A 24,147-nucleotide genomic window follows, 5' to 3' on the forward strand; every position below is an offset into this window, starting at 1 on the left:
TGCAGTGGAGGATGGCCCAAGTGCTTGGCCCTTGCACCCCATGGGAGACCAGGAGAAGCACCTGGCTCCTGGCTTCGGATCAGCACGGTGCGCCGGCCACAGCGCGCCAGCCACAGCGGCCATTGGAGTGTGAACCAACGGCAAAAAAAAAGACCTTTCTCTCTGTCTCTCTCTCTCTCACTGTCCACTCTGCCTGTCAAAAAGTTAAAAAAAAAAAAAAAGAAAAGAAAAAGAAAGAAAGAAAGAGCAAGCTCCTGGCTCCTGGCTTCAAACTGTTCCAGCCACAGGCATTGAAAGCGAACCAGTAGATGGAAAATCTCTCTCTCTCTCTCTCTCTCTAACTCTGCCCTTCAAATAAAAACAAACAAAAAAAAAAATTTAAAAAAATAATAAATTCTTAAAAAAAAAAAAAGATTGATTGATTGATTTGAAAGTCAGAGTTAAACAGAGAGAAAGAGAGTCTTCCATCGGCTGGTTCACTCCCTAGTTGGCCGCAATGGCTGGAGCTAAGCCGATCTGAAGCCAGGAGCCAGGAGCTTCCTCCAGGTCTCCCACACAGGTACAGAGGCCCAAGGACTTGGGCCATCTTCCACTGCTTTTCCAAGCCATTGCAGAGAGCTGGACTGGAAGTGGAGCAGCCAGGTCTTGAACCGGCACCTATATGGGATCTGGCACTGCAGGCAGTGGCTTTACCCGCTATGCCACAGCACCGGGCCCCAAAAATAGTAAGTTCTTAAAAGAGAACAAAATGATACAGGTCAGAAAGCTGGAATTCAATCAGGAAAAGAAGAGCCTCTCAGAAGGAGTATATGAAGACAGTAAAATTTAAAATCTTAATTAAATTCTTGACTTCTTTTATTCTGTTTAGTTGTAAATGCTACCACAAATGCTAGGAAAACTAGTACAAAGGTTTAGTTTAAAACTATGACTAATATACTAAGAAAGAAGAAAAAACAGAGCTATGCAAAATTTAATCAAAACCACAAAAAGCAAAAAAAAAAAAAAAAAAAAAAAAAGGAAAACAAAGGTAACAAAGTGAAAACAGTAACCAATATGGTACATAGTAGATTAGCCATATCAAGAATCACTTCGATGTTTAAAAGCACCAAGTTAAAGACAGAGTGGATCACATAACAAGATCTTACTATACACTGTCTACAAGAATCCAACTTGAAATATAAAGACACATATGGGTTATAAGTAAATAGAGAAAGATAGTCCATGCTAACACTAATCAAAAAAAAACACTGGGGGCCAGCTCTGTGGCGCAGCGGTTCTAGTCCCAGCTGCTCCACTTCCTATCCAGCTCTCTGCTATGGCCTGGGAAAACAGCAGATGACCCAAGTCCTTAGGCCCTTGCACCCACACAAGGGACCTGGAAGAGGCTCCTAGCTCCTGGATTCAGATAAGAACAGCTCCAGATGTTGTGGCCATGTGGGGAATGAACCAGCAGATGGAATACTCTCTCTCTTTCTGCCTCTGCCTCTCTATAACTCTGCCTTTCAAATAAATAAATACATCTTTAAAAAAAAAAAGTTATCACAGATGAAGAATGGTATTTAATAAATGAAAAAAGGACCAATTCTCCAAAAAGATAAAGCACCTAATTTTGTCAAAATATGTGATGCAACAATTCAAAAGAACTGAAAGGAGAAAGAAATGAATCCACTATTATGGGTGAAGACATTAACACCTTTATTTTGCAACCAGATTCTAGCAGGGCCAGCATTATAACATAGCAGGTAAAGCCACTGCCTGTAACACCAGCATCCCACATGAGCACAGGTTCATGTACCTGCTGCTCCACTTCTAATCCAGCTCCCTGCTAATGGCCTGGGAAAAGCAGCAGAAGATGTCCCAAGTACTTGGGCCCCTGCCACCCATATGGAAGACCTGAAAGAAGTTCCTGAATTTGGCCAGTCCTGGTCTTTACACCATATGGGGAGTGAACCATCAGGCAGAAGATCTCTGTGTGTAATCTTTCTCTCTCTGTAACTCTGACTTCCAAATAAACAATCTTAAAATATATATATATATATATATATAGATCCAGCAAGCAGAAAATCAATTAAGAACATAGTTGAACTCAACAGCAACCACCATCAATCAAATGGACATAACTGACATCTATAGATGACTTCATCCAATAACAACATAAGAGTAGGTGTTGTCATACAGCAGATTAACCCATTACTTGCAATACCCACATCCCATATTGGAGTGACAGTTCCAGTCCCAATTACTCTGATTTCTAGCTAATTCTCTGCTAATGTGCCTGGAAAGCATCAGATGATAGCTCAAGTACTTGAGCTCTTGCTGCCCATGTGGGAGACCCAGATGGAGTTCCAGGCTCTTAGCTCTTGTGGACATTTGGGGAGTGAGCCAGCAGATGTAAGTGTGTGCTCCCCCTCACACTCCAGCACACACACGCATGTTGTCTCTCTCTCTGTCTCTCTCTCTAAACCCCCAATCCTGCTTTCTGTCATTCTGCCCTTGAAATAAATAAATGAATGAATCTTGAAACAAAAGAATACACAGTATTCTCAAACTTACATTCTGGGCCATAAAACAATAAGAATCACACAATGTCTGCTCAGACCACAACAGAATTAACTAGAAGCCCACATAATGGGTTAAGCCACCACTGTAACATGAGCATCCTGTATTGGAGTGCATTTCAGCTCCTGACTACAGGCAATGTGTCTGGGACAGTAGCAGCAGATGGTCCTGGTACTTGAGTCCCTGCAACCATGTGGGAGACCAAGATAGTGTTCCAAGCTCCTGGCTTTGGCCTGACTCAGATCTGGGTTTTATAGCCATTTGGAGAGTCAATCAGCAGATGGAAGGGGTATGTGTGTGTGTGTGTATGCACGCATGTATTTCATTCTCTCTCTGTTGCTCGGCCTTTCGAGTAAAATAAAAATCTTAAAAAACAATCAGTAGCAAAAAGGTAACTTAAAAAACTAAAAATACCTGGAGATTGAAGAATACGCTTCTAAAAGATCTAAAGAAACCTAAAAAGGAATTTTTAAATGTTTTAGGCTAAAATAAAATGAAAGGAACTTATCAAAAACTTCTGATATACAGGGAAAACAGTGCTCAGAGGAAAATGTATTTGGCCAGTCCATATATTAGCAAAGACAAGGGGCCGACATTGTTGCATAGCAGGTTAAGCCACCACCTGCAATGCCAGCATCCCATATGCGCACAAGTTCCTGTTCCAGCTGCTGCATTTCTGATCCAACTCCCTGTCAGCAGCCTGAAAAGCGCAGCAGAAGATGGCTCAAGTGGTTAAACCCCCGGCACCCAGGTGAGAGGCCCAGAAGTAGTTTCTGGCTCCTGCCTCCTGATCAGCTCAGCTCCAGTCATTGTGGCCATTTTGGGGGCAAACCAACAGATGAAAGACCTTTCTCTCTGTCTCTTCCTCACTCTGTCTATAACTTTACCTCTGAAATAAATAAAATCTTAAAAAAAAATTAGAGAACGGACATCACTCAGTTCTCATAAACAGTAAAAGTACAATCAAGGAATACTATTAACAGTTCTATGCCCACAAATCCGATAACCTCAGTAAAATGGACAAACTCCTTGAAAGATGTAATTTGCCAACAAAACTCTGAGGATAGGATATACACAATTTAAACAGGCCTATAAGTGTTAAACAAATTCAATCAATAATTAATAACCTTATAAAACACAATGCATTACACCTAGATAGGCTCACTGATAAACTCTACCAAACATTCAGGAAAGAAATTATGCCAATTCCTTATAATCTCTTTCAGAAGATAGAAGCATTGGGAATACAGACACATCATCAAAGAAGATAAACAGATGGCAGTTAAGTACATGAAAAGATTTTCCATATTATGTGACCTCAGGGAAATACAAACTAAAACAACAAGGAGCTATTACTACCTATCTATGTGAAGTGTCCAAATCTAAACACTAATAACGCCAAAGCCAGCAAAGATATACAGCAAAAACTTTCATTCATTGCTGGTAAGAATGCAAAACTATATAGCCATTTTAGGGGAGAGTTTAATGTTCATTGCAAAAATCAAACATACTCTTACTAAATGATGTGGCAATTACAAAACTAAACATATTCTCAGCGATTCAAAATTGAACTACTTAGTATTTAGACAAATGATCTGAAAACTGATGTCTACACAAAATCCTGCACATGCATGTTTGTAGCAGCTTTACTCATAATTGGCAAAACATGGGAGCAATCAAGATGTCCTTCAGTAGGTCAATAATCTGGTACAACCAAAAATGAAATATTAAACATAAATAAGCTATCAAAAAATGCAAAGACATAAAAGAAATATAAATGTGTATTACAAAATGAAAAAAGCCATTGGGGGTGGAATTGTAGCAAAGTGGATAGAGCCACTGCCTGCAACATGGGCATTCCATGAGCACCAGTTCAAGTCCCAAATACTCCACTTCCAATCCAGGTTCCTGGTAATGTGCCTGGGAAGGCAGCAGATGATAGCCCAAGTGCTTTCCCCTGTCACCCATGTTGGAGACCAGATGGAATTCCTGGCTCCTGGCTTTATCCTGGATATTGACAGAACTGCAATGGCCAGGCTGGGCTAGGCAGAAGCCAGAAGTCAAAAGCTTCTTCTGGGTTTCCCACATGGGTGCAGAGGTCAGCCCAAGCACTTGGGCCAGCTTGTGCTGCTTTCCCAGGTGCATCAGCAGGGACCTGGATTAGAAAAGTGGAGCAGCCCATATGAGATGTCAACACTGCAGGCAGCGGCTTTACCTGTTACACAACAGTGCCGGGCCCTCTTACTGTTCTCTCAATATCCACTACAGATTACCCACTAAGATAGGATGCTTTTTATAATTAATATTCTCATATTTCCTAAAACCACTAAGTATGTCAGGTATAGAATTGGCAGTAATAAAATAAAATTTTCAGGGGCCAGAGCTGTGGTGCAGCGGGTAAAGCTGGTTTGAGTCCCAGCTGCTCCACTTCCAATCCAGCTCTCTGCTATGGCCTGGGGAAAGCAGTACAAGATGGCCCAAGTCCTTGCGTCCATGCACAGACGTGGGGGACCCGGAGGAAGCTCCTGGCTCCTGGCTTCAGATCAGCGTAGCTCCAGCCTTTGAGGTCATCTGGGGAGTGAACCAACGGATGGAAGACGCCTTCCTCCTTCCCTCTTTCTCTCTCTCTATGTAACTCTGACTTTCAAATAAAATAAATAAAAATTTAAAAAAACAATTTTTTTTAATTTTTATTTTTTGACAGGCAGAGTGGATAGTGAGAGAGAGAGACAGAGAGAAAGGTCTTCCTTTTTGCCGTTGGTTCACCCTCCAATGGCCGATGCGGCCGGCGCATCGCGCTGATCCGAAGCCAAGAGCCAGGTGCTTCTCCTGGTCTCCCATGTGGGTGCAGGGCCCAAGGACTTGGGCCATCCTCCACTGCACTCCTGGGCCATAGCAGAGAGCTGGCCTGGAAGAGGGGCAACCGGGATAGAATCCGGTGCCCCAACCGGGACTAGAACCCGGTGTGCCAGCGCCACAAGGCGGAGGATTAGCCTGTTAAGCCATGGCGCCGGCCTAAAAAAATTTTAAAAGCTTTCAGTAAACCCTTGAGTCTTGAGACACACATAAAGAGATTAAAACTGTGCAGCAAATTTGAGTTCACTTTTACGTTAACTATAAATTTATGGAACTATTCTTTTTCCTTGGGTTTATTTGTAGGTTGTTCTTTATCTTTTCCTTCACTATTCTCTTTGCTCTTTGCATTTACTAAAAGAACTGGACAATGGCCCATCCAAGGACAACAGAGCAAATACTAATACACTTGGCTTTACTTAATTTAAGTATAAAATCCAAGGTAAAAAAAAATCATCTTCCTGATCTATTGAAACATTTACCTTTATTTGCACTGACCTCTCATGGGAGAAGGCATGAGAAAACAGTAACTTTGTGAGGCTTACTACTCATCAGGCCAAAAAAAAAAAAAAAAAAAAAGTGAGAAATTTAGTTTTGTGACGTTGTTACACAGTATGCAGCATAGGAAAACTTAAGAATATAATACAACTTCAATTAGTGAACTGAATGCCTACCATGTGCCTAGAACTGGTATTCAGGATAAAGTACAAGACGAAATTACTTAAAGAACAAGACAAATTCTAAACTTCATAAAGCTTACATTCTAGACTGAAAAAGTATATAACAAACAAATATAGACTATAATGTTATATCTGTTAAAGAGTAGAAAGAGGACTATAAACAGAAGGCAATAACAATGCTTCATAGACAAGTTGGTTAGGAAGGCTTCTGTAGGAAGACAGCCAATGAACAGAGACTTAAATTAGACATGGCAATAAGCCAAGCAAAGACAAAAAATATGAATGGCTGAAAAAGGAATATGTGCACTCACTCAAGAAATAACAAGGAGAGAAGATATGGCTGAACAGGTAAGTATGATCAGTAGGTACAGACCTTGGGTTTTACTGTAGATATTACTAGAGGCTTTGTATGGTTGGCACAGGGAAATAAAAGGTTCTTACATTGGGTTTAGAGAACCACAGTGGCTATAATGGGGAAAACATTATGCAAATACAGGGATGCACACTTAGGGATACTGGGTTAGGAAAGAATAACAGCAATCTGTCATTCTGGAATGATAGCAGTGGAGAAGATAAAAATGGTTGAATTCAGCACATATTGTAAAGTAAAGCCCAAAGAAATCAACAAAGAGCCCATGTTTCTAACTTGAACAATATACAGTATTTACTGAGGTGAGAACACTAGGTGAGCTGAAAGTTTTAGGATAACAATAAAAAGGTCCAAGGAAGATTTATTACGTGTGAAATCCTCATTATGTATCTAACAGGAGATGCTTAGAAGCAAGTTGAAGATAAAGGCTGTATACAACTGCTAATAATTGAAGAGCTCTCGGCTAATGTACCTGGGATAGAAGTGGAAAGATGGACCAAACATTTGGGCCCCTGCACCCCTGTGGGAGACCAAAATGGAGTTTCTGGTTCTTGGCTTCAGCGAGCCCAGCCCCTCTTGTTGGCAGCCATCTGGGGAGTGAATCAATGGATGGAAGATCTCTGTCTATCCTACTCTTTACATTTCAAATAATTAAAATAAGTCCTTTTATTAAAAAAAAAACAAAAAAAGGAAAAAATTGAATAAGACCACCTACTGCATGAGAGGATGAGCAGAAGAGAATGAGAAAACATCAAACCATGGGGGGGGGGGGGGGGGACGACACACAAGAGCTCAGTATCCTGAAAGTCAAGAAAGAAACAAATGAACAAGCTTCACACCCGACTGTGGTTAGCTGCAGGAAATGATACTGGCTAAGAAGAATCAGAACTAAAACCTGGCTGAGCCAAATATGAGATTATTGGTGGTATAATCAGAATAATGTTAGCATAATAAGAGGAAGAAGGCCTGATTACAGTAGGCTCATGAGAAAATGGTGAACAAGTAGCAACTGTTGGTACAGACAGCTCTTCAAGGATTTTTGCTAAAAGGACAAAAAGCACTATAAGCTCAAAGTCCAAATTAGGTAAAGGGATAGACTCCAGGACACAAGCAAAAGAGTCGGCCTTAGTTAGCCACAGATCCTCTTCATCCCACTGAATCAGGAAGGAATACAGAATATATGGGTTGAGATGCAAACATGAAAGAAAATTTGAGGGTAGATGAAGGTAAAACTTTACAATCACTTCTACTTTTTTTTTTTTTCATTGAAATAAAAAAGATCATCAGCTGAAAAGTAAAAAATGGGAAGAACTGCTAGAATTTTGAAGACAGAAAAAAAGATGGTGAAATGATCATCACTAATGACAGAAAAAAATTTCTAAGTAAAAAGAGAATGGTGCCAGCGCTGTGGCACAGCAGATCAAGGTGCCACCTGCAGTGCCAGCATCCCATATGAGCGCCGGTTCAAGTTCCAGCTATTCCACTTCCAATCAAACTCTCTGCCATGGCCTGGGAAAGCAGAAGATGGCCCAAGTGCTTCGGCCCTTGCACCCATGTGGAGGACCCAGAGGAAGCTCCTGATCAGCACAGCTGTTGCCCTTGCGGCCAATTGGGGAAGGAACTAGCAGAAGGAAGACCTCTCTCTCTCTCTGCCTTTCCTTCTCTCTCTGTGTAACTCTGACTTTCAAGTAAATAAATAAAATCTTTAAAAAAAAATAACTGGTTTTATTTCTTCTAAAATGAAGGATTTTATGCTGAAAACAATATGTAAACCAGTAATGAAAGATCTCTCTCTAACTCTACCTTTCAAATGAATAAATAAATCTTAAAAACAAAAAAAGAAAAAAGGAGAAGTGACACTAGCAATCTTTATCCACTTGAGAGCTGAGGTAACAGATTTAAATAAAACCACTAGTAAGTAAGATTATGTATTTTTTTCCAGGTATGTCCAGCTGCTACAAGGCCAAATTTGGGTTCTACCATAAAAACAAGACAAACGGGGACAGCAAGGAAGCTAAGGATGTACAAGAGGGTGACTACAATAATGATTCACAGAGTTTGAACTAGAAAGAAAGAAAAAGGAAGAGTGGACAAACACTATTGGTAAGATAATTAAACTGGAGATCTTGATACAGTTGGAAACTATAGGTGTGGAAGAAAAGGCGGGTAGTCAGAGGGCAGAATATTTGAAATACAGATTTTGGAAATGAAGCAGGAATTGTTAGCGACTGGTAAAATGACAAAGAAAAAGTATGGCAATAAGAATGAGTTGTTGGGGCTAGCCCTGTAGTGTAGAAGGTTAAGCCTCCACCTACAGCCCCAGCATCACATGCAAGCACCAGTTGGAGTCCAGCTCCCTGCTATTGTGCCTGGGAAAGCAGCAAATGATGGTCCAAGTGCTTGGGTCCCTGCATCCACGTGGGAGACCCAGAAGCAGCTTCCAGCTGCTAGCTTTGACCTGAGACCCAGCTGCTGCAGCCATTTGGAGAGTGAACCAGCAGATGGAAGTCTTCCCTCCCTCTGTAACTCTGCCTCTCAAATAAATAAATAAAATCCATAAAAATAAATAAATAATTTTAGAAGGGGGAAAGTAGAAAAGGAGAACCGATTTTTTAAATTTTACTACTAGTTATCAAACTAGACAGATGGCAATTACTTAAGAGTTCAGTATCTAGGGGTCGGCACTATGGCACAGTGCGTTAAGCTTCTAGTTGCACTGCTAGCATCCCATATCAGAGTGCATGTTTAACTCTCAACTGCTCTGCTTCAGATACAGTTCCCTGCTAATGTACCTGGAAAAAACAGTAAAGATTGGTCCAAGTCCTTGGGACCCTTCCACCTACATGGGAGTCCCAGATGGAGTTCTGAGCTCCTGCTTCAGCCTCACCCAGCCCTGGCCTTTGTGGCAATGTGGGCAGTAATCCAGCAGATTACTGCGTCTCTCCCTTCCTCCCCCATGTCCCTTGCATGCTCTCGCTCTCGTGAACTTTCAAATAAATAAATAAATATTTTAAAAATTAAAGTTCAGGGGCCAGCGCTGTGGCGCAGTGGGGTTAAAGCCCTGGTCTGAAGCGCTGGCATCCCAAATGGGTGCCAGTTCTAGTCCCAGTTGCTACTCTTCCGATCCAGCTCTCTGCCATGGCCTGGGATAGCAGAAGATGGCCCAAGTCCTTGAGCCTCTGTACCGGCATGGGAGACCCAGAAATTAAAGATCGGTATATAGACAAGTGTTAATATAATATATTGCCACATAAATGCTGAATGTAGTATATAGACAGGAACAAATTATTACGTACTTTTAAAAATTCTTATTAAATTTTCATACCTGTTTCCACAATATTTTCTGTTTCTGTTGTCTCCAGTCCATCCATGCTGTCTTCATCTTCCACTGCAGTTTTTCCTCTACTTCGAGGCCTGAAAACAAAAAAATAAATACATGATAAATTTTAAGGCCTACATTTAAACTCAAAATAAAGCACAATTTGAAGGCACACAAAATAAGTTGAGTATTTTCCATTGCCTTAACAAAATTCCATTTCACTGAGGACAAACAGATAACAGAAAACAAGTAAAACATCAAGAATGTAAAGCAAAGAATAAAGGACGAACTACTATCGTAAATAACATCAGAGTTTATAAAATAAAGAAACAACTCAACAGAGATCTATCAACAGAGATCTAAAGTGGAAGAGTAAACCACGCAGATATCTGGGAGAAAAACACTGTAGTAAAAGGATAATAGAGGCCAGTGCATGGTGCAGCTGGTTAAAGCCCTGGCCTGCAGTGCCAGCATCCCATATGGGTGCCAGTTTGTTTCTCGGCTGCTCCTCTTCCAATCCAGCTCCCTGATAATGTGCCTGAGAAGGCAGAGGAGGATGGCCCAGGTGCTTAAGTCCCTGCATCCATGTAGGAGACTTGGAAGAAGCTCCTGGCTTCTGGCTCAGATCAGCTCAGCTCAGGCCACTGTAGCCATTGGGGAGTAAACCAGTGCATCTCTCTCTCTCTAACTCTTTCAAAAAAAAAAAGATAATAAATTCTTGAGATAAAAATAAATAGGAGTTGGTGCTGTGGATGAAGCCCTGGCCTGCAGGTTCAAGTCCCGGCTGCTCCTCTTCCAATCCAGCTCTCTGCTATGGCCTAGGAAACCAGTGGAGGATGACCCAAGTCCTTGGACCCCTGCACCCACATGGGAGACCCAGAGGAAACTCCTGGCTCCTAGCTTCAGATCAGCCCAGCTTTGATTGTCCCAGCCATCTGTGGAATGAACCAGCGGATGGAAGACCTCTCTCTCTGTAACTTTTTTTCTTTCTTTCTCTTTTTTTTTTTTTTTGACAGGCAGAGTGGATAGTGAGAGAGAGAGAGAGACAGAGAGAAAGGTCTTCCTTTTTGCGGTTGGTTCATCCTCCAATGGCTGCTGCGGCCGGCGCATCGCGCTGATCTGAAGCCAGGAGCCAGGTGCTTCTCCTGGTCTCCCATGTGGGTGCAGGGCCCAAGCACTTGGGCCATCCTCCACTGCCTTCCCGGGCCATAGCAGAGAGCTGGCCTGGAAGAGGGGCAACTGGGACAGAATCCGGCGCCCCAACCGGGACTAGAACCCTGTGTGCCGGCGCCGCAAGGCTGTTAAGCCATGGCGCCGGCCTCTCTGTAACTCTTTCAAATAAATAAAATAAATTATTTTTAAAAAGTCTAAAACTTTGAAGTTTTTTTTTTTAAAGTGTAAAAGTTTGGCAAAGAAAAGCACAATCATTAAAAAAAAATAATAATAAGTAAATAGTGCTAGAAAGACAGAAAGAATTCATTGTGGTGGCAGGGCTAAGAAACCCGTGTTTTAAAAAAGCCATGAGAAGGAGCTGATGTCCCAAACAGCACCAGTTCTAGGTCTGGCTACTCCTCTTCCAAGCCTGCAGCCAGCTCTCTGTTGTTGCCTAGGAGGGCAGCAGATGATGGCTGCAGAGCTTGGCCCCTGCACTCGTGTCGGGGACCTAGAAAAGGTGCCTGGTTCTGATTAGGATCAGCCCAGCTCTGGCCATTGTGGCCTTTTAGTCAGATGGAAGACTTTTCTCTAGGGGCCAGTGCTGTGCCGTAGCAGGTAGAGCCGCCACCACCAACGCCAGCATCCCACATGGGTGCCAGTTGGAGTCCCGGCTATCCCACTTCCAATCCAGCACTCTGCTAATGGCCGCAGAAAGCAGACTTCTGCACCCTCAAGAAAGCTCTTGGCAACATGAAGGAAGCCCCTGGTGACATAAAAGAAGCTCCTGGCTCCTGGCTTTGGCCTGGCCTAGCCCTGGCCATTGCAGCCATTTGGGGGGTGAACCAGCAGACACAAGATCTTTCTCCTCTTCCTCTGTACTCTGCCTTCAAATAAATTATAAAAAAGAACTAAGGATACAAAAACTAGAAATCCATAAAGTAATCCTAACATGGATCACACTATGAAAATTAGAGTAAGAAATTATTCATATAGGTATTGTGGAGGCAGAATTAACTTTTAATTTTCCCTTCAGGGTCCTTCTTAATTACAAATTTCCATTTTTTAATAAATTGAAAAACATATGGCTTAGCTGGGTTTTTCAGTTATTGCCAATTGCTTCTACTGTGGGTTCCTCATTCTCTACTACCCTGACCATCACTGACTTTTTTGACAAAATTGTCTTTATTTCAACTTGTTCTATCTGGTCTGTAATTTCTATCAGTTTATCAGCTATCTAGTTACTCCTCAAAAATATTTATTTCAGGATTGGGAGCATGACATAGCAGTTCATGCCCTCTGAGCGCCTGCCTGCATCCCATGTATCAGTGGCTAGCTTTTAGTGCTGCCTCTACTTCTGATTCCAGCTTCCTGCTAATAATACTTGTGGAAGGCAACAGGTGATGGCTCAAATACTTGGGGTTCCTGCCACTTCTATGGGAGATCTACAATGAGTTCCAGGTTTCAGGATTCAGCCTGGACAGCTCTGGCTATTTCAGGTGTTTGGGTAATCCAGGTCTCTCTGTTTCTCTTTTCCTTTCTCTGTCTCTCTGCCTTTAAAATAACTAAAAATAAATTAAAATTATTGTGGCCGGAGTTGTGGCGCTGTGGTTAAGCCACCACCTGCAATGCTGGCATCATTCCATACTAGAGCCAGTTTGAGTCCCAGCTGCTCTGCTTCCAATCCAGCCCCCAGGAAAGGCAGAAGATGGCCCAAGTTCTTGGGCCTCTCTGACTCCCATGTGGGAGATATGGTTGGAGTTACACACCCCTGACTTTGGTTTGGCACAGCCCCAGGCCACTGTAGCCATTTGGGGAGTAAAAGAGTAGATGGCAGACCTCTCTGTCTATATCTCTCCCTCTCTCTAACTCTGCCTTTCAACTAAATAAAATGAATCTTTTTTAAAAAAGGAAATCTCAAGTCAATAATTTAAGCTTTTACTGAAGAAAAATTAAAATACAACTGAATCACTGTAAATTACAGTAAGCAGAAGAACAAAAAATAACGGTAATTGCAATGAAGAAAACACACACTAATTATGAATTTTTAAAACAAATTAAGCCAAGACAGTTTGGTGAAAAAGGAATGACCACAGAGACAAACACAAATTGTCAGCAAAAAAATGTAATGGGTCCATCACCCCAAATTTTATTAAGCTGGGTGGTAAAAATGCCATTTTAAACTGTGTTAAAGTGATCATCTAGATAGGATTAAGTGTTAAAGTGATCATATTAACAGGATCAAGTGTCTGGTAATAGTAATAGATAGAATTAAAAAGGAGTGAATGGGGTGGGGAGAGGTGCTGTGGCATAGCAGGTAAAGCTGCCGCTTGCATTGCCTACATCCCATATGGGCACCGGTTCAAGTCCCGGCTGCTCCACTTCTGATCCAGCTCTCTGCTGTGGCTTGGGAAAGCAGTAGAAGATGGCCCAAGCCCTTGGGCCCCTCCACCTGTGGGAGACCCAGAAGAAGCTACTGACCGCTGGCTTTGGATCAGCGCAGCTCCAGCCATCATGGCCATCTGGGGAGTGAACCAGTGGATGGAAGACCTTTCTCTTTCTCTGCCTCTGCCTCTCTGTAACTAACTAAATAAATAAATCTTAAAAAAAAAAGAAAGAAAGAAAGAAACACTGAATTTATGATCATAACCTTCCCACAAAGATAATTCAAAGCCTGGATGGCTTTCTTGAGAAATTCTGTCAAACGTAAGAGAATAATACTAACCTGACAGGAAATAAAAGAACACTGCCCAACTTCTATGACATCAGCTTTACACTAATAGCAAAAATCAACCAAAGATACTGAATAAGACCAATATCTACCATGAATATACACTTGTTCCAAGGAATAAAGCTGGAACAATACACCATCCCATTTTTTTTAAGACACTGTAATTCTCATAACAAATCAAGAAAGAATGCAGGAAAATAAGATTATAGCTTATTTTTCACTTTAAAAATACACATGTGGTAGAATCTATGGAAGTGGTTGAGACAACACTTGGACACTGACATCCCACACTTCAATGTCCACTTCTGACTCCATCTCCTTGCAAATGCACATCTTGGGAAGCAGCAGGTGATGGTCAAAGTACCTGGTCATGGGAGACCAGGAGTGACCTGCATTCTCCTGGCTATGACAGCCTGGCCCAGCCCTGCTAGCATGGACATTTGGGAAGTCAACCAGTAGGTGTTGTGGCAAAGTAGGTTAACCTACCACTTGGGACACTCATACTCCATATCAAAGTGCCGGGGATTAAGTTCCACCTCCACTTCTGATCCAGATTCCTCCTAACGAACCTGGAAGGCAGCAGATGTTGGACCAAATACTTGGGTTTCTGGTCATACCTGTGGCAGACTCACTAGAATTCCTGGATCCTGGCTTCAGCCAAGCTCAGCTGCAGATGTCGCCAAGTATGTGGAGAATGAACCAACAGATCAATGGATCTATCTGTGTATCTCTCTCTCTCTCTCTCTCTCTCTCTGCTTCTCTGCAACTCTACCTTTCAACTGCCAATGTGGCAGTGAGATGGCCTGAACTCAGTGTAGTCTAAATCCCAGGAACATGGATATGCACAGAGAAAGAGAACTCTTAGAGGACCGGCTTTGTGGCATAGCCAGTTAAGCTGCTGCTATGCTGGCATCCCATATTGGCACCAGTTCACGTTTGGGTTTCCCCACTTCTGCTCCAGCTCCCTGCTAATGGCGTGAGAAAAGCAGCAGAAAATGGCTTAAGTGCCTGGGCCCCTGCACCCACATGGGAAACCCAGAAGAAGCTCCTGCCTGGCTCCTGGTTTCAGCCTGGCCCAGTCCTGGCTGTTGGCCATATGGGGAGTGAACCAGTGAACAGAAGGTATCTTTCTCTCTCTCCCTCCCTCTCTGGAACCCTTTCAAAGAGAATAAATAAATTGAAAGAAAGAGAAAAAGAGGGAAGCTCTCTCCTGGTTCACCTCCCACCTGCCAACAGGTAAATCTAATCCTAAGTAATAAAATGACTGTAACAAAGACAATGGGAGAAGAGCTAAAAGAACTCTGACCGAGTGCCAGACTGCACACACATTATATAGTACACTGCAGAGAGTACTGCAAAGGTGTTGAGAACTAAAATGACATAAGGACAGTGCACAGAAACTTGGTTTGGAACTTGTAGCATGTACCTACCTAGCCAAAAAGTACCAACAATCTCTATAAAATGATTTCAAAACTCAGTTTCATAACATTATACTCAAAATGTCCAAGAAACAATCCAACATTACTTGATACACAAAGAACTACAAAAACATTAAATCATATGGGAAAAAAGGCCAATGACAAAAATGACAGAGGCTGAAACTGATGAACACTAAGCGACCGCTACAAAATGCTCAAACAAGAAAATACAACCATTTTAAATTAAAATTTAAAACAGAACATACCAATAAACAAAAGAATCAAAGAATAACTGAGTGGAAATTTTATAAATAAAAATGTTAACACAAGTAATAAATGGCAAACTACAAACATATAAACAATTATATTAAACATAGTGATCTAAACAAATTATAAGATTTTCAGAATCAACTTTTTTTTTTTGACAGGCAGAGTGGATAGTGAGAGAGAGAGAGACAGAGAGAAAGGTCTTCCTTTTTGCCGTTGGTTCACCCTTCAATGGCCACTGTGGCCGGCGCATCTCGCTGATCCGAAGCCAGGAGCCAGGTGCTTCTCCTGGTCTCCCATGCGGGTGCAGGGCCCAAGGACTTAGGCCATCCTCCACTGCCTTCCCGGGCCATAGCAGAGAGCTGGCCTGGAAGAGGGGCAACCGGGATAGAATCTGGCGCCCTGACCGGGACTAGAACCCGGTGTGCTGACGCCGCAAGGCGGAGGATTAGCCTGTTAAGCCATGGCGCCGGCCAGAATCAACTATTTTTTAAGATTTATTTATTTATATATTCAAAATGCAAAATTACAGAGAGAGAGGAGTGAGAAAGAAAGAGATCTTCCATTCACTGGTTTACTCTGCATATGGCTACAATGGTTGGAACTGGGCCAGGCCAAAGCCAGGAGCAACACAGTGTCTCCCAAATGGGTGGCAATGGGCCCGAGGTCTTGGGCCACCTTCTGCTGCTTTCCTAGGAGCATCAGCAGAGAGGTGGATCAGAAGTAGAGCAGCCTCGAACCACAGTTCACGTGGGATGAAGGCATCACAGGCAGGGGTAAGCCCACTGCACCACAACACCAGCACCCAGCATCAACTTATTTTAAAAGTCTCAACTAGGAGCCGGCACTGTGGCGCAGCAGGTTAAAGCCCTGGCCTGAAATGCCGGCATCCCATATGAGCGCCAGTTCATATCCCAGCTGCTTCTCTTCCAATCCAGCTCTCTGCTATGGCCTGGGAAAGCAGTAAAAGATGGCCCAAGTCCTTAGGCCCCCATACCCATGTGGGAGATCCAGAAGAAGCTCCTGGCTCCTGATAGGCGCAGTTCCGGCCGTTACAACCATCTGGGGAGTAAACCAGCGGATGGAAGACCTCTCTGTCTCTACCTCTCTGTAACTCTTTCAAATAAATAAAATAAATCTTTACAAAAAAAAAAAAAAAAAGAGTCAACTAGATGCTGCATTCCCATATAATCCCACATAATGACATATTTAAAGAAAGACAGATACCAAGCAAACACTAATTAAAATTAAGCTTGAGTTACTATGTTAATATACAAAAAAGACTTCAAAACCAAAAACATTACCAAGTATAAAGAGGGACATTGCATATGGATAAAATGTCATTTCACCAAAAACACATAATTCTAATTCTAAATGTGTATGCAATTAACACTGAAATTCAAAATATATGAAACAAGAAATTCTACAACTGAAAGTAGAAACTGCTCCTTTCTCAGTAACAGACAGAATTAGAATATCAACAGCAGAGGGTTTGGTATAGCAGTTAGGATGCCACCTGGAATGCCCACATCTTGGATGGGAGCACTTGGGTTTGAGTTCTGGTTTCACTTTTGATTCCAGCTTCCTGCTATTGCACACCCTGGGCAGAAGGTGATGGCCCAAGTATGTGGGTCTCTGTCACCCATGTGAGAGACCTGGATTAAGTTCCAGGCTCCAGGCTTCAATCTGGCCAAATCCCTAGCTATTACCAGCATTTGGGAGTAGAAGTGAACCAGCAGATGAAAGATTTCTGTCTGTCTACAGAATAATAAACTTCAACCAACAATATCAACCATTTGGATGTAATTGACATTTATAAAACACTCTACTGGACAACAGTAGAATATACATTCATATTGAGCGCACATCAACATTAAGGATGCACAGGTCATATATAGGATCACAAACCAAACCTTAACACTTTTCAGAAGTTAAAACCATGTCCTTAGATGATAATGTAATCAAACTAGACAGTTTATAGTAATAGAAAAACAGTAGAAAAAATGTTCAAATAGTTGGAAATTAAACAATATTCTTCTAAATTACAAATTCTCAGAGAATTTAGAAAATATTAAAATAAGCAAAAATGAAAATATGTCAAAAATTCTTGGATACAGCTAAAAAAGTGCTTTGGAAAAAATTTTAGCATGAAGTAGGTAAGTTAGAAAAGAGAAACAATCAATGGTATGAGTATACACTTTAGGAACTGGAAAAGCAAAGTAAAATAAACCCAAATCAAGCAAAAGGAAGGAAATAAGAGCTCAAATTAACGAAACTGAAAGCAAAACATTAGCAAAAATCAACTAAAGGATCCCAGATGGTAGTAGTATCTATAACATGCACAGAATTCCTAAAATTCAACAATAAAAAACAACTCAACCAGGGACTGGTGCTGTAGCTTAGTGGGTTGGGCCTCCACCTATGATGCCAGCATCCCTTATGGGTGCCAGTTTGTGTCCCAGCTGCTCCTCTTCAGATCCTGCACCAATGTGGGAGACCTGGAAGAAGCTCCTGGCTTCAGATTGGCTCTGCTCCAGCCATTACATTCATTTGGGGAGTGAATCAGCAGATGAAGGCTTCTCTGTCTGTAACTCTACCTCTCAAATAAATAAAATCTTTTTAAAAAAAAAAAAAGTGAAACACTTCTGTGGAAAACAGTACAGTAACTGCTCCCCAAAAAAAAAAAAAAAAAAAAAAAAAAAGATTTACATACCCAAAGAATCAAAAGCAAGATTTAAACAGATATTTCTATACCCATGATCACAGTACCATTATTCGTAACAGCTAAAATGTGTCAACAAGCCAAGAGTCCATCAACTAACAAACAGATAAGCAAACTGTAAGATAATGCAGGCTCAAATGGGAGATATTAGAAAATATGCTATACTATAAGAAACTTGAAGGCATTCTAAGTGAAATAAGGCATTCATGTATTAAAAAAACAAATAATTATACCACTGGTTTGAACTGATACCACGGGCATTCCATGAGCACCATCTTCCATTGTTTTCCCAGGCCATAAGCAAAAAGGATGATCAGAAGAGGAGCAGCCAGGACATGAACTGGTGCACATATGGGATGCTGGCACTGCAGGCAGAGACTTAGCCTACTGTGCCACAGCGCTGGGCCCAAATCCAACATTTTAAAATCAGATAACACCAATTCTACAGACTCTTCCAGAAAATAGGAAGCCATTCTTCTCCACTCAATTAATGAATCAGAATTATCCTGACACCAAAATCAAATATGGTTATGTTGCCCACAACATACCGTGGTGGACTGCTTCTAGGAACCTTGAGAGATAGCAAACTCTGCAGATACTAAACTCCTCACTTAAAATGACAGAGCACTTCATATCATATACACATATCCTTCTGCATTCTTTTTAAAAATATGTATTTATTTGTATTTGAAAGGCAAAGTAACAGAAAGAGAGGAAGAAATAGAGATGGATCTTGTGTCCACTGGTCCACTCTCCAAATGGCAGCAATGCCTGGGGCTGAGCCAGGCTGAAGCCAGGAGCCAGAAACTCCAGCAGGGTCTACCACGTGGGTGGCAGGGACCCAAGTACTAGGGTCATCTTCTGCTGCTTTCCCTAGGCCTTTTTTTTTTAAACATTCATCTATTTGAAAGGCAAAGTTATAGAGAGGCAGAGAGAAAGAGAGAGGTCTTTCTTTCATCCGCTGGTTCACTTCCCCAGATGGCCACAACAGCCAGAACTGTGCCAATCCGAAGCCAGGAGCCAAGAGGTTCTTCTGGGTTTTCCAGATGGGTGCAAGGGCGCAAGCACTTGGACCATCCTCTGCTGGATCAGAAGCAGAGCAGGGGCTGGCGCTGTGTGTAGGTAGGACCACTGACTGCAGTCAGCATCACATACGGGTGCCGATTTGGATCCTGGCTGCTCTACTTCCAATCCAGCTCTCTGCAATGGCCTGGGGAAACACTAAAAGATGGCCCAGGTCTGTGGGCCCTTGCACCCACGTGGAAGACCTGGAGGAGGCTCTTGGCTCCTGGCTTAGGATCAGTGCAGCTCCGGCCATTGCGGCCAACTGGAAGGTGAACCATTAGATGAAAGACCTCTCTCTCTCTCTCTCTCTGTTCCTCCTCCTCTCTGTGTGTAACTCTGACTTTAAAATAAACAAATATTGAAATAGTAATAAAAATTTTTAAAAATATAAAAAGTGGAGCAGCTTGAACTTGAACCAGCACTCATACGAGATGTGGGCACTGCAGGCGGCAGCCCCACCTCCCACGCCACAGCACCAGCCCCTATGTTTTAGTTTCAGCTGGGCTTCTAATACCCTTCTGAAGCCTTTTGTGCCTGTCTCTGTCACGACAATTACCTTATCCTGCTGTCATTTTTTTTCAATCTCCCAACAAGATCCATTAAGAATATGGGCTGGGCCAACACCGTGGCACAGTACGTTAATCTTTCACCTGCAGCACCGGCATCCCATATTGGCGGAGTTCTAGTCCCAGCTGCTCCTCTTCCAATCCAGCTCTCTGCTGTGGCCTGGGAAAGCAGTGGAATATGGCCCAAGTGCTTGGGCCCCTGCACCCGCGTGGGAGACAGGGAAGAAGTCATTTAGCCCAGTGATTTTCATGTGCTGGTTCTGGATAGGCTGTGGGAACTTGGGGAATAAATTAGCAGATGGGAGCTCTCTCCCTTTCTGCCTCTCTTTCCCCCTCCCCTCTTTCAGCCAGTCAAATATATATATTTTTAAAAACAAATACATCTTGGCTGGCGCCATGGCTCACTAGGCTAATCCTTTGCCTGCAATGCCGGCACACAGGGTTCTAGTCCCGGTCAGGGCGCCGGATTCTGTCCTGGTTGCTCCTCTTCCAGACCAGCTCTCTGCTGTGGCCTGGGAAGGCAGTGGACGATGGCCCAAGTGCTTGGGCCCTGCACCCACAAGGGAAACCAGGAAAAGCACCTGGCTCCTGACTTCGGATCAGCGCGATACACCGGCCGCAGCGGCCATTGAAGGGTGAACCAACAGAAAAGGAAGATATCTCTCTCTCTCTCTCTCTCTCACTGTCCACGCTGCCTGTCCAAAAAAAAAAAAAAAAAAAACAAACCTGATCTTGAGGCCAGTGCTGTGGCACAGTAGGCTAAGCCTCACCCTCACCCTGCAATTTCGGCAACCCATATGGACACCGGTTTGTATCCTGGCTGCTCCTCTTCTGATCCAGCTCTCTGCTATGGCCTGGGAAAGCAGTGGAAGATGGCCCAAGTGCTTGGGCCCATGTACCCGTGTGGGAGACCCACCGTAAGCTCCTGGCTCCTGGCTTTGGATCGGCTCAGCTCCAGTTGTTGTGGCCAATTGGGGAGTGAACCAGTGAATGGAAGACCTTTCTCTTTGTTTCTCCCTCTCTCTTGTTAACTCTACCTCTCAAATAAATAAAATCTTAAAAAAAAAAAAAAAACTTATCTTAATAATTAGCTGGGACTGCACACCCTGCTAGAACAGTCCGCCACTGTCACTCCTGAAACAATGAATATTTCTATACTGCTCCAGGCCCCCAGCACTGCAGACTGCTGTACCCAAAACCCTAGTCTTGTCCTTGCTGCAGCAGCCAGAGCCAGGACACATGCCACCCTACTGGGACTGCACACTGGTACCTCTGTGACCCTAGAGCTGTGGACCATTACCAGATAGGCATGCCCAAACTACACTGCTTGCTATTAATGCTCCCATGATTCTGGTCCCCGTCTGACCCCAAGGGTTACCACAGGGATTACAGACCTGTTCCTTGATTCCTCAGGCCACTGCTGGGACCCAAAGCCACCACCAACCCATCAATGGGAACCACAAAGCCCAGGCCCTTGCCCCCACCACTGCCAAACCTGTGCCATCCCACTAAGACTGAGGGGTGCACCAACCACTGCCACAGCTATCAAAAATTACAAAGGAAGAAGATATAGGGTCATAACAATACAACAAAACTGGAACTACAGCCAAAGTACACTACCAAACTGATATCTGAATATGCAAAGTCGGGGGGGGGGAGGATCTTTTATCGAAAAAGCAACTTTTTTTTTTTTTTTTTTTTGGACAGGCAGAGTGGACAGTGAGAGAGAGAGAGAGAGAGAAAGATCTTCCTTTGCCGTTGGTTCACCCTCCAATGGCCACCGCGGCCGGCGCATCATGCTGATCCGAAGGCAGGAGCCACATGCTTCTCCTGGTCTCCCATGCGGGTGCAGGGCCCAAGCACTTGGGCCATCCTCCACTGCACTCCCGGGCCATAGCAGAGAGCTGGCCTGGAAAAGGGGCAACCGGGACAGAATCCGGCGCCCCGACCGGGACTAGAACCCAGTGTGCCGGCACCACAGGCAGAGGATTAGCCTATTGGGCCGTGGCGCCGGCCCACAAAAGCAACTCTTTAAAAGTGATAGATAAACTGATCTGTACGATGTCCAACTATCAATACAGGGACACAGAAAGTACAAAAAACCAAGGCAATATAATGCCTCCAACGGATCACAATAATGTGATAGTAACAGAAACAACAAACACTGACTAAAGCCCCAATAAAACATTCAAAAAGAGGCAAACACTGGCTTGGGACAGCGGCATCCCAAATGAGAGTTTCTGGGTTTGAGTACCAGCTCGGCTTCCAATCCAGCTTCTTGCTGATGTACATCCTGGGACGCAGCAAACGATGGCTCATGTACTTGAGTGCCTGCCACCCATGTAGGAAATCCAGATTGGGTTCCTGGCCCCTGGCTTTGGCATGGCCCAACTCAGCTATTGCAGGTTTTTAGGTAAAGAATCAGCAGAAGAAAGGGTGATCTCTCTCATGCTCTTACACACTCTCTCTCCCCACTTTCAAATAATATGGAAATAAATAAAACTTTAAATGGTATATATCATTGGCATTTCAGTTACTTAAAAAAAAAACAAACCTCAATAAATGCAAAGCAACTGAAATCATATAAAGTATGTTTTCTGACCATATGAAATGAGAAACCAACAACTAAAGAAACTTCAAGAATTACACAAATACATGGAGACTGAACAATATACTTTGAACAAACAAGGATCATTTAAGAAACCAAAGAAGAAATTTTTAACTTTCTGGACACAGACAAAAATGGAAACCTAGCATAGCGAAACCTAGAGGATACAAAAAAAGCAGTACTTAAATATGAAGTTTAGAGGCAGGCATACGGCTTACTGGCTTATTGAAGTGACTGCGTATGAGTGCAAACTCTGCTCCCAAGTCCAGCTTCCTGTTAACATGTACCATGGGAGGAAGGAGGTGATGGTTCGAGTATTTGGGTCAATGTCTCTCACATGTGAGAGATATGGACTGAATACCTGGCTCTCAGCTTCAGTCAGGCCAAGCCCCGGCCGTTTGTGGGCCTTTAAAAAGTGTACCAGGAGGCCGGTGCTGTGGCATGCTGGGTAAAGCTGACGCCTGCAGTGCCGGCATCTCACAGAGGCGTCGATTCAAATCCTTAGGTCCCTGCACCCAGGGGGGAGACTGGGAAGAAGCTCCTGGCTCCTGATCAGCCCAGCTCCAATCCTTGCGGCCATCTGGGGAATGAACCAGCAGATGGAAGACCTCCCTGTCTCTCTCTGCCTGTCCTTCTCTCTCTCTGTAACTCTCACTTTCAAGTAAAAACAGTGAACCAGTGGATGGGAGCTCTCTGTCTCTCTCCCTTTCAAGTATATAAAATTGAAAATAAAAGAGGAGCAGGCATTTGAAGCAGCAGTTAAAAGACACTGCTTGAGATGCCTGCATCCTGCATCAGAGTGGCTGGTTTGAGTACCAGACCCTCTACTTCCTGTAACGTGCACTTTGGGACACATCAGATGATAGCTCAAGTACCTGGAGTCCCTGTCACCATGTGAGAGACTTGGATTGAGTTCCAGGCTCCTAACTTCCAGCTGGCCTAAGCTGTCGCAAGCATTTGGAGAATGAACCAGTGATTGTAGATTTCTCTCTGATTCTGTCTCTTTCTCTCTTTCAAATAAAATAAAATAGCAATTTAAATTTTCAAAAACTGTTTAGAAGAAGAAATGGCCAGCACCATGGCTCAACAGGCTAATCCTCCGCCTAGCGGCGCCGGCACACCGGGTTCTAGTCTCGGTCGGAGCGCCGGATTCTGTCCCCGTTGCCCCTCTTCCAGGCCAGCTCTCTGCTGTGGCCCGGGAGTGCAGTGGAGGATGGCCTAAGTGCTTGGGCCATGTACCCCATGGGAGACCAGGAGAAGCATGTGGCTCCTGCCTTCGGATCAGTGCGGTGCGCCGGCCGCAGCGGCCATTGGAGGGTAAACCAACGGCAAAGGAAGACCTTTCTCTCTGTCTCTCTCTCACTGTCCACTCTGCCTGTCAAAAATTTAAAAAATTAAAAAATAATAAAAATAAAAAAAGAAGAAATGACAATAGCCAGTAATTTTATGAAGAAGCTCAATACCTTTAGCCGTCAGGCAGGGAAATACAAATCAAAACTATAATGTGGGGGCTGGCACTGTGGCAAAGCAGGTAAAGCCGCCATACTGGCATCCCATATAGGCGCCGGTTCAAGTCCCAGCTGCTCTACTTCTGATCCAGCTCCCTGCTATGGCCTGGGAAAGCAGTAGAAGATGATCCAAGTACTTGGGCCCCTGCACCCATGTGGGAGACCTGGAAGAAGCTCCTGGTTCCTGGCTTTGGATTGGCACAGATCCAGCCATTGCAGCCATTTGGGGAGTGAACCAGCACATGGAGGACCTCCCTCCCCCTCTCTCTCTTTGTCTCTCCTTTTCTCTGTGTGTAACTCTAACATTTAAATAAATAAATAAATCTTCT

General features: G+C 43.4%; 1 protein-coding gene across 1 annotated transcript in view; it reads right to left on the reverse strand.

The window, feature by feature from the left end:
- KMT2C (lysine methyltransferase 2C) overlaps nt 1-24,147 on the reverse strand; it is a 288,648-nt gene that overhangs the window by 200,258 nt on the left and 64,243 nt on the right. Inside the window, 1 exon segment of the mRNA XM_062192886.1 lies at nt 9,788-9,876. Coding sequence (XP_062048870.1) covers nt 9,788-9,876 — 89 coding nt within the window.

This window comes from Lepus europaeus, chromosome 5, assembly GCF_033115175.1.
Source record: "Lepus europaeus isolate LE1 chromosome 5, mLepTim1.pri, whole genome shotgun sequence".
In the NCBI taxonomy this organism is placed as follows: domain Eukaryota; kingdom Metazoa; phylum Chordata; class Mammalia; order Lagomorpha; family Leporidae; genus Lepus; species Lepus europaeus.